Source organism: Mus musculus, chromosome 1 (genome assembly GCF_000001635.26).
Source record: "Mus musculus strain C57BL/6J chromosome 1, GRCm38.p6 C57BL/6J".
NCBI lineage: Eukaryota > Metazoa > Chordata > Mammalia > Rodentia > Muridae > Mus > Mus musculus.
This window is the reverse complement of record NC_000067.6, coordinates 135908598-135919696: the sequence shown is the minus strand read 5'-3', so window position 1 is coordinate 135919696 and position 11099 is coordinate 135908598. Positions and strand designations below refer to the sequence as shown.

The 11099-nt window shown below is 50.8% G+C and overlaps 1 protein-coding gene across 2 annotated transcripts in view; it reads left to right on the top strand.

The window, feature by feature from the left end:
- Nucleotides 1-489: 489 nt before the first annotated feature.
- Nucleotides 490-11099, top strand: part of Pkp1 (plakophilin 1) — a 47814-nt gene continuing 37204 nt past the window's right edge. For both annotated transcript variants that reach the window (NM_001313701.1, NM_019645.3), the window contains exons 1-2: nucleotides 490-886; nucleotides 10715-10821. In NM_001313701.1, coding sequence (NP_001300630.1) covers nucleotides 685-886; nucleotides 10715-10821 — 309 coding nt within the window. In that variant the 5' untranslated portion in view covers nucleotides 490-684. The remainder of the gene's footprint in view (nucleotides 887-10714; nucleotides 10822-11099) is intronic.

Below are 11099 nucleotides of genomic sequence, written 5' to 3'. Positions count from 1 at the left end.
TAAGTCTTGCCTTGCCCCTGCCCCTGACTTCACTCCCTTCAAGCTAAAGGCACTCTCTTTGGCCAGTGGCAAAAGATCCCTCATCCATCAGCCTGAGAGCTCCCAAGGAACAGGGCTGGTCTCTGACATGATCTCAATGCTTGAGGGTCGCTTTGCTTTAGGGGGCGAGGGGAGGCGGAGAGGGGGAACTGAGCTAGAAGAGCTCCCTTTTCCTCGACAGAGGTCCCCCGTTGGTCCTTAGCTGAGCACGCACTTTCTCCTGGAGGCAGCAGAAGCAGGACCCAGGGGCGTCTCCCCTGGACGTCACCTGGAGAGGAAGGACGAGCCTGGGAGCATTGCACACCGGGCACTCCCCGCCGCCCAGCACACACACCCCAGCTCCCTCCTGGCAGCCACAGTGCCCTGCAGCTCGCGTCTGAGCGGCGGCCTGCGGAGTGGGTGGCGCAGGGCAGGGGTGGTATATCCTGTCTGACGGAGGGCGGGTCCGGCCAGTGCCTACTGAGGGACGAGCCGGGGCGGAGGCGCCAGGAGCAGCAGCCGGGAGCCCTCACGCGGACCAGCGCTCTATGGCCAAAGGGAGCCGCTGAGAGGAGAACAGGCGCTCGCTCGCACCCCGGCTCGCACTCTCGCTCCCCTGGCCCGCACTCGCACCCTCGGCTCCCCTGGCCCGCGCCTCCCGCCACCATGAACCACTCTCCGCTCAAGACCGCGCTGGCGTACGAATGCTTCCAGGACCAGGACAACTCCACGCTGGCTTTGCCCTCTGACCAAAAGATGAAGACCGGCACGTCGGGCAGGCAGCGCGTGCAGGAGCAAGTGATGATGACCGTCAAACGGCAGAAGTCCAAGTCTTCCCAGTCGTCCACCTTGAGTCACTCCAACCGAGGTAAAGGCGCGCGGGCTGCGCGCGGAGCCCTTGGGACGGTGCGTCCCTCCCGATGCGCTTCCGTCGCCCCGTTGGGGACTGAATGTCAGCCCGCTTTGACGGAGTCTGTGAAGAGTGCCCACATCTCAGCAGTCAGGCCATTGCCACAGGGTGGACCCGGCCGCCCCCAGCTAGCCTGCTGCTGGGGATTGATGGCACGCTGTGGGTCAGGATGGGTAGCTCACTGGGGGACACAGCTGGGATTAACTCCTGAATCCAGATGGCTCTCTTTTCCCAGTCCTGCTTCAGGGGCACCAGCCTCCGATTATCTTCAAGTGTCTGTCCTAAAGTTTCAGACCCGGGTGCTCTCGCCTACCTCTCCCCACATCCTCTCATTCATGTTCCTCAGGCTTTGCAATCGTCAAAACCGGCTTGCGCCCAATAGGAGAGAGACAATAACCCTAGTGAAGGTGGTGTTTGAAGGAGGAAAGGGAGCGACTCAATTACTGTGATGGAGTTTGGTTCAGGAGAGGCATTATGGAATTGGGGGGGGGGTCAGGGAGCGCCCCCTACACACACACACACACACACACACACACACACACACACACACACACACACACACGTCCCTGGGATCCCTTGATATTTTACATAGAGTCTCTAACCAAACCAAAGATGCAAATCTGACTAGAAGACTATCATGGGGCCAGTTCTCTGTTAACAAGGAAGGAGGTGTGAGTGCTCACTCTCTTTCTCTAATCCTTAATACAGAGCCCCCTTCCCCTGACCCACCTTAAGTAGAAAATAGTGTCAAACCGGAACCAAAATGGATTGGGGGGGCACCACTCCCAGTCTCAACTGAGCCCTCTTCACAGTGAGTTTGGGCTTCCAGTCCTGTCCTCCCCGATGGCCCTGATGTGTGAGTGACAAGCCTCAGTTTGGGGGAGGCCAGGAGAAAGGGACCAGGTCCCTGAAGCTGAAGGTGGAAAGTGCACCTGACAAGGTGTTACAGGTGGGAATTTTAGAGTGAAATTTTCATACAAAGGATTCCCAGTAAGAAATATGCTAACCTTTGTTTAACAAATATCATTAGCAAAACTTGAACGTATTTGTTTTTATTATTTAACTAGATGGAGTAAAATGCTAATAAAAGTCCAGGTCAAACATGCTTATAGAGACCTGGTTGGGGGAGGGGGAGGGCGATGGGTAAAGGGACAAGGAAAAAACAAAGGAAGTAGACTTCTGCCACCCCTCCAGCGAGTCAGCAGGCCCACACTCTCTGCCCCTGGCATGTGTCCTCTTTCCTCTGTTCCCTAGTGATCCCTTGGTAGAACTAAGGAAGAGAAAATGGCTGTTGGCACACTCTGCCACCTCCCACACCAAAAAAGCTCTGCTGCTCCCGGTGCCCTTTGCCCCTGTCTGGGCGCCTGGCACCTCTCCTAACAGATGCGCACTCCCTTGCCTAACTCCCCTTTTATTTACCGCCTTTGTCACTGCTTCATTTGAAAGCAGGTTTGCAGTGACAAAGGGCCTCCTGGAGCCACAGCTCAGGGCACAGCTTAAGGCCACCCACTCCTCTCTGCTTAATGCCTGACCTTGTCCCTTTCCACCCCCCACCCCCCTCTTCACACCCCCTCCCCCCTGCTCTACCTGTCTCAGCTTCCAGATCCTAGAGCCAGGAAAATCTCAAACCTGGGTTCAGGGCCCAAACATCCCTTCTCCCTAACCTATCAGGGCGTTCCCTGACATCTGTCATCTCAAAGTGCTGCTTCTAGCTTGGGCTTTGTGGGTAGCCATCTGATGATGTCTCTACCAAAGGTCCCCCAAGGGGATTCATCCAGGTGAAGGCTTAGGGCTGACCCTGATGCCTCCCAGTGCATACTTGTCCAGAAACTCTCCTGGGACTGGCCCTGTGGGTGTGTCTGCTCTAACCTCAGCCTCTGGGGAGGTTCCCAAAGGGGGCCAGTTCTCCCAGCTGGAATAGGCGGTTGGGGCACTTGGAGCTGGTGTGGCTGGTTTATCTGGCTTTGTTTTCGTCAGATTTCTCTGTCCTCTTCATCTGAAACGCCCAAGTGTGTGTCTGCTGCACAGCCATTCTGCACTCTCTTTCTCCTGGTGATTTCCATGCCAGGAGCCTGCTTTCCATGTTGGCAGAGATCAGTTGGCAGCCATGGAAGGTCTCTGCTCCCTGGACAGTTGAATTCTCACATAATCTTCTCCTGGAACAGAACACCGGTTTCAGTAGGGTCTGGAGCTCCATGCCTCATACCCAGAGCCTCTTTGTTAGAACCCACACTCTAAAGAAAGCTGGCCCCACCCAAGGGGTTGCTCGGCAAAATGGCCACTGTTCCTTGTGCCCCGGGTGAACAGCCAGGCAAAACTTACCAATAACCCTGGTGCTTAGAAGAGGCTTTTTTCCCTCAGACCCTCGTCCGTCAGGCCCACCCTTACCACCTTCTTCTCTTTAGGAAGGGAATTTTGAGCTGTTAAGGGCTGGATACGGAAGCTAGCACCATTTTAATGTATGTATCTACTTATTCTCTCCTTATTGGTGGTAGGCCAGATCTTTCAACTTGGTCATGAAGTCCCCAAGAGGGCTATAGACCATGCAGAGGGAGATTGCTATCTATTCAAGGGATGTCCATGAAGTAGCTCTCCTATGTGCTCAGGGTGTCCCTTTGTGTGTCAGAGTGTCAGGTATATGTCTTCCTGATGATGTGGGAAATAAGAAGCAACTGGTGTGTGTGTGTGTGTGTGTGTGTGTGTGTGTGTGTGTGTGAAATCTGTTTAGCAAGAGATCTTTGCTGGGGAGTATTGATGTTTCTAAGGGTGGGAAAGACTCCTGTGGTTATTGATAACAAGCTGTCTTGTGAAGGTGAAGAGCTGACAGTCTCCTTTCAGATGTGTACACTGCATCTGGAATCTCTCCCTTCAACTTATCCCATATCTCGTTTGATTCAAGCACAACAACGGCCACCACGACACGCAGATCACACACAAAGTTTCGTAAAAGGAGCTTTCTTCCAAAGTATCTACCATGACCAGCATTTTACCCGCATGGTGCTGGCTTCTTAACGAACTGTCTGTGTGCGTCTAAATCCCCATCTCGGGCCAGAACTTCTTCCTTCTCCCTTCAGTGGGTATTTCCCACTAAAGCACAGAACCTTTATTCCTCTGTGAGCAGAGACTGGATTTTGGCTGGATTTGAGGAGGTGCCTGCTCACCCTCCAAGCTTCCCGCCTGTTCAGGCTCTGCAGTCTCATGCCCGCTCCTGCGTGCCCTGTAAGGGCAGTCTTGGGCGGCCCTGCCTTTGGTGACTTGCGTGTTTGTATCTGTCTGTGTCTCAGCATGAACCCCTGCCAGAGGAAGGTTCTGCTCATTCCATCCTTGAAAGCTGCCCTGTCCTGGCCACGGACTGTGGGTAGACACCACTGTGGGGTTGTTTTCTCAGGCACCAAGCTGAGATGAGAGATGCTAAAGGGCATTTGTGTTTAAGCTTGTTCCAGAGGCAAAACATACTAATTAAACTTCAAATGAACCAATTCTGTTTCTTTACCATGTATCTTGGCTTGAAGTTGGGGTTTTAGCCAATATTTCTGTTGACCTGTTACAACACATGCAAAAATGTGGAGTATCTCAGGGCGTTTCGTAGCAAGTGCTGCTTGTTTTCCTGGATCCTGTCCTCTGCTTAGCTCCCTGGCAGAGTTTGTAAAACTATATTGGAGGGTAGAATATGGGATCGGTGGCCACACTGCCAGGTAACCCTGTGGGGGGCTGCCCGCCCAAATTGCAAATACTAGCATGCCATTTATTCTAGGCTTAAGAATCTGAAAAGTGCTTCTGTGATGGGGTATGGCATGTGTGTTATATACATGTACATACATTCTTCACATGGATATATATGTTGTAGACATATAGTTACTCTATACACATGGACATGTACAATTACATATATACACATACTACAATACACATGAATATAGACATATATGCACATACATATATATGCACATTTGACAATACTCATACACGATGTATATATATATATATATATATATATATATATATATACACACACATACATACAAACACTGCACACATGAACTTGCGTGTAAACATTTAGCAATGCATATATGTGTGAATACATGTATTTTACATTATGAATATATCTCCCCATATGAATACATGCATTTGCTACACATATCTATTCACAGATACACACACAACACATCTCGTGCGTGCACATGTACAAATACACACTAGCACATAGCATAGGCATGTACACACACCACCCCTTGAGCCTGCACTGTGGCAAGAGCCCAGCTTGGCTGTTACTACTCTCTTCTATGCAGTCTCCGACAAGTCAATACCTTTCTCTGGGTCTCTGCAGCTGTGAATTAGGTAAGAGCATATCAAAAGTGCTTTGTGCCCTTTGGAAATAGATTTATTATCCTCTCCCTCTGTAAAGACTTTGCCTAATCTGCCTGTGGCTGTCTTTCAAAATGGCTGAAGACTTCCTAACTGTTTCGTCTCTCTAGTAAATATCCTAGCTAGCCTACAAAAATTAAAGTTCTCGTCACCTAATCGCAAATTTAGGTGAAGGTTCTAAAAAATCCCATTTTTAGAAAACAAGTACCTAGGCCCCACTGTCTGCGGTTCTGATTTAGTCAGTCTGAAAGCTGGCACTCTAAAACCTTCATTCGCTGACTCTGCCATATATCAAAGTTCAGAATTATGATCCCAGTCCCCACCCTGCACTCATGTCGGACCAGCCCAAGGACTGTACCTGACATGCCATTCACTCATTCTTGCTCCCCTAGAGGAGTGGTTCCTACGTGATGGGTTTTACTCCTGACCACTGCTGAGTTCCCCTCTAGCCCTTTCCTATGCTTACCCACCACACTATCTATACCAGGTCTGTTCCACAACACGGGTCTGGGCTCTACCCAAGCTGTGGGTTCAGTTGAAGCCACACAGGTCCTATCAGATAGAACAGGCACCATCAGAGCTGGCTTTAACCATTGCTCAGCAAAGTCTGCAGGAGCCTTGTGAGGCTGAGGAGAGGGTGCCTAATGAGGGCAGCATGGTGTGCTTGGGCCTTTCTGTTGTATGCATATGCCCAGGAAGAAGCCAAGAACCACGGCAGAGAGTGCGTGATGCAGTTGTACTGAACTCTTCGACCTCCCTGGGATCCTGGGGATGCCAGAGGAGGAGGAGCATTGGTCGTGCTCCCTGTGACCTGGGAGAGGTTCAGAGAGCAGAGTAACACAAGCCTTCCTGGGATCCTCGATCATCTGTTCACACAGGGAGAGTGGGGTTCCTTCCCACTCTCGAGTATCTCTTAGGGGTAGTGTCTCAAGTATGTCTTCCAGGACGTTCTCTCTATTGCCTCATTTAAATTCCTCTTGCTGTGTCTGCTTGTGGGTACCATAAGATGAAGAGAGCTCTGGGGCAGGGGTGGGTAAGGACCTTTTCAAAGCTGAAAGATTATAGGCTTCTTTCTCAAGACCTTTATAGTGAGGAAGAGATGAGCTTGATTTAGGCATAGAAGTAAGAAGATGTGTCAGCCTTACAGGAGATAGATAGAGACTTCCAGAGAGGCTTCCTTCTGACAAGTCCGCCTTAGCGAAGGAGAGAGGTTTGGGAGAAGGGAAATGGAGGCGTTTCAGGTGCCGTCTACCCTGAGGGCTGCCTGTTAAGTCAGGCAGGCCTTGTCCTGGGGACCTTTGTGACATAGAAGCTTATCCTGGGGACGGAGGTGAGGTGCCTCTAGTTTAAGTACAAAATCCCTTGCTTAGAGAGCCCCCAGCTTTCTGGAAGAAGAGCATGAATAGGTGCACAGACAGATAGACACACAGACACACAGACACATAGACACACATGCACACGCACACAGTCTTACAGACCCCTCACTCCAAGAAATGTACCAGCCAACATAGAGTAAGTGCAGCCATTGGACCCAGGTCTCATGCTGTTGTGATGGAGGTTTGGAGTATTAAAAGCTGTGTGGGTAAAAAATAAAAATAAATAAATTTTTAAAATAATAAAATTATGTGTGTGTTTATACACACACACACACATACACACATATTTATACAAAGAGAGAGATAGGTGGAAACATCTGTAGCTTATTTTTGTGCAGAGTATTAAATGCAGACAGGGGGTTGGTTGGTTGGTTGGTTGGTTGAGAAGAGAAAGAATGCTTCAAGTGCTGTGGGTGTGACTGTTTGAAAGCTTGAAAGGGGAAAGGGCTGAGTTGCCCCTCCCATGCTTACCTGCCTTTCAAAGATTCTCTAGCCCGAAAAGCTTGGGTTGCCCATATGACACACGAAAGCCAGCCAGTTTCCTCTAAGGCACAGAACAGAAGATGAACACGGGGAAGGGGGGGGGGGGACCTGCACAGGAGCACAGTACACTGTCTGACACGGTTCCACCTAGTGGAATTCTACGCTGACAGGGGCTGAGACAGAGAGCTCATGCTGCTTGTGGATCAGGGGAACTCTTTGATATTCTAAGTCGTTGGGTTCTGTGTGTAGGCAGCTGTGTCCTGATGATGTTGCCCACGTGGAGATGGCTGACAGCCATCTAAGAAGCCAACATCATTTTGTTCATGGCAAGCGAACCCATGTAGAGAAGAGTGGGCGGGCAGACGCTTGTCAGGGTGGACAGTATGATTCTGAGGGGTAACTCTACATTCAGTTGTCCTCCTTTACCTCCACACCCAGGATAAAGGACCTTTCTAAAGGACACGGACTTGGGCATTTGTAATTTTATACAGCCTCCTCTCTTGTTCCAGCTAACACTACCCTCAAAGAACATTTGGGGTAGAGGAGGCCCTGGTTGATAGAATTCTAAGACTCTAATCTCATTTGGCATGAAATGGGGGTCTTGAGCCTCTAGGTACCAGAGTACCTTTTCCCACAGGACTGGCTGACTGGACAGGGGAGGAAAAGTGGCCCCAAAATGTTCAGCTCAGGCCAGTTTGGCCAAGCCACAAAGAGAGCAGTGTCTTGTATGTAGGATCCCTAGGAAAACAGAGCTAAGATTCTGGCCTTGTAAAGGTACCCGGAGTGTCCAGTCCTAGAGATAGTAGTGGCATGAGCTGTATAGGCAGCAGATGCGAGTACGGGTAGCCAAGATAGGCTTCCCAGGCGTGAGTTTTGTAGAAGTGGAGAGAGACCAGGAGGAGAGTAAGCCATCTGCTTGCAGAGGAGCACTGCATTCTTGCTGTGGAACTCATTCTCTAGGGGGCAGAGCTTGCCATCCAGGCACCCTGGAGTCAGGAGAGAAGGCTGCCTCCCTCCCTCTCATGGGGATCCAGGCAGCTCCCTAATTGCAGATAGGTTTTGAAGGGTGCCTTCCGGGGTTGCCTGAAAGGAACAAGCATTTGCGGATTATACGCAGAGCAGGGGTTTCACCTGAGCCACTTGGAGGCATGAGGACTAGCTCTGGAGAGAAGAGAGCACCATATCCTCTGCTTCCATCTGTCTGTGTGTCCACACGTCCGTTTCTGCCTCTGTGGCATGGCTCCTACTTCGCCTGGAGGATGTATAAGAGGACAGCCAGGCTGGGGAAGGGTATGGGAAGGCGAGGAGCTTCATATGACCTACAGGGATCAGGTCACGCTGGTAGATACTCTCTCGCTGGGGTGGAGGCCTGGGTGGGAGCCTCCAGGAGACTATTCTTAAAGTAGGAGGCCTCCCTGGGGCTTTGTTGAAGTATCTGTCACCACCCCAGAGTTTCCATCTGGAAGTAGCTGGCTGACCCTTACCTGCCCTTTGGGGAGAAATGCCTGCTCAAGAGATGAAAGCCAAGCAGACACTGGCCTGCCAAGCTTTGGAGGAGATGACAGACACAGACTGGATCAAGGCGGGTGAGACCTGGACGTCAGCTCCTTGGAGTCCTGATTGCATCTGTGCCTGGCTGGGACCCCCTTCTCTAGTGACCAAGTCCTTAGGCTCCCTCCTGTTCCTTATGGTGACACGGTTTGTCTGAAGGAGCAGCTGCACTTTGGACGGGGTCAGGAGCAAACCTGCAGAGGGCTGGGAGTGAGTCAGAGGCTTTGTGGACCGGGCAGAATCCTAGGATTTCATTTTTAGGGGAAGGCATGGACCTGGGTCCTATGGGGTGGGATTTTGGGGACTCTATGGACAGAAAGCCTCTGGGACAATCCTGAGGTAGGAGGCAGAGAAGGCAGGATCAGTCTCAGTTGTCAGCCCATGAAAGCTGAGCCTTATCTTAGAGAAGTTTCTCTGGATGTATCAGGCATATGTCACTATAATTCTGTAGCCATGAAGCTCTCAAAGTGTATAGACCATTTAGGATACAGAGAAGGAGACTTTTTTCCTGTAAGGAAAAAGAAGCTGAGGCCCAGAGAGAGCTTATGAACCAGGCCAGGACCAATTTTAGCATATTTAGGCTTCTGGGGAAAACTGCCACCACCAATATTCCTGTCCTGTCCACCCTCTAAAAAGAGGAATTGGAGTCAAGGGAAATCCCTTTGTTATGGATCTCGAGCTGGGACAGAGGAGGTGGCCGCAGGCAGGATGCTGACCCAATTCTTAACTGTCTCTCTTGTTCTTGTTCCCAATTCAGACCATCTAGTTCCCCGAAAACGACCTAGAGCTAGGTGGCATGGCAGAAGTGGAAGGGTTAATGTCAAGGGATGTCAAGGTCCAGCCCTCCTCCTTAGACAGGGTTTCTGATGGGGGATCCCAAATATCACCTTAGAGGGAAAGAATGCGCACCCCTCTCAGAAGGCGCTCACCTGCCTGCTCGCCTTTACTCCCAGAGGCTACATTTAATGAGTGTGAGCAAGCCTTGCTATGGATACGATGGCCAGAGAACCATGGGCTTGTCTGTCTTGGAACTTCCAAGGCAGCCAAGGAAGCAGGACACCAGGTGGCTCAGTGACTTCAGGTACAGCACAGGACATAGCAGAGATTAGAGTGATTTGCTCTGAGCAAGGTTGCTCAGTGGGGGTTTTCCTGAAGAAACCCTTGCCTTGACCCTGGCTTTGAGAGATTCGTCACAGGGGAACGCTATGTCGCTGCAACTGATGTTTCATGACACTAGGATCTCAAACAGACCAGCTTGCTTGAGGTTGAGGCTGTGTTGTAACCCCTCCCCCTTCCTGCTATTCTGAGAAAGAGAGAAGGAAGATGGGTTCCTACTCAAACCCCAGATCCAGCCTGCTTGCTGTGATTCAAAGCCACTTCGCTGCTAATAACCCTAATGACACTCTGTCCTCCCGCAGAGCCTGTCATTTGTGGGTCTCCAAGCACTGTGAAAACATTAATTAATCCTCACTGGCCCTTTGAGGTTGATCATTGTTCCGCGATTACCAGCCAGGGGACCTCAGAGGAGAAGGAAGGGGCAGGTTACCCGATCATCTGTGGGGGCTGGGCTCAGGTTTGAATTCACAGTCCTGACAGAAGCGGACTCTAAACAGTTTGCACTGCTGTGAGGCTCTGACCTTGAAGCTCTGAACCTGGAATGTCGAGATCTTGCCTTCCTTCCCCAAGTGGGCATCTCCTCTTTGTGGAGCATGGACTTGTGATTCCCTGGGCTGTCCTCCAAGGCTCTCCAGGACAGCTCCTGACCTGTAGGTGTCAATGTCTCCCATGGGGGTCTAAGAGCAAGCTGGCGGTTCTTTGGTGAGCCCTGGCTATGGTGGATATGGAAAGAGGTGGCATGGCCATCAGATGATGAGCCAGTCTCCATCCTTCAGCAGGAACTCAGACAGTTTCCCTCCACAGAAGTTGTGGACCTGGCTGTGTGTGCAGGGAGCACGGGAGCAGGGATGGATGATGGTCATCCCTGTCCTAATCGTCCTTCTCTGCCCTGCAGGTTCCATGTATGATGGGCTGGCTGACAATTACAACAACTACGGCACCACGAGCAGAAGCAGCTACTTCTCCAAGTTCCAGGCAGGGAATGGCTCGTGGGGATATCCGGTAAGGAACTACTTCCATCATGAAAGATCTAGAACGTTTGTGGGCATGGCCCGGGGTTCCCGATGGAGAGAGCTTACACTGGTTGCTCAAAAAGAGGAATGCAGACTTCAGTCAGTCAGTCAGGATTGCAATCTGGGTTGTTGGCTTGGCCACTGCCTCAGAGGGGACTATGTGCAATCTCCTTTAGTGCTGATTGGGTATTTCTGAGTATCTCATGAGAATGTTTTAGAGAAAGCATTTTTAAGAGTCTATTTCCCAATTTTTCTGATTTGATCAGG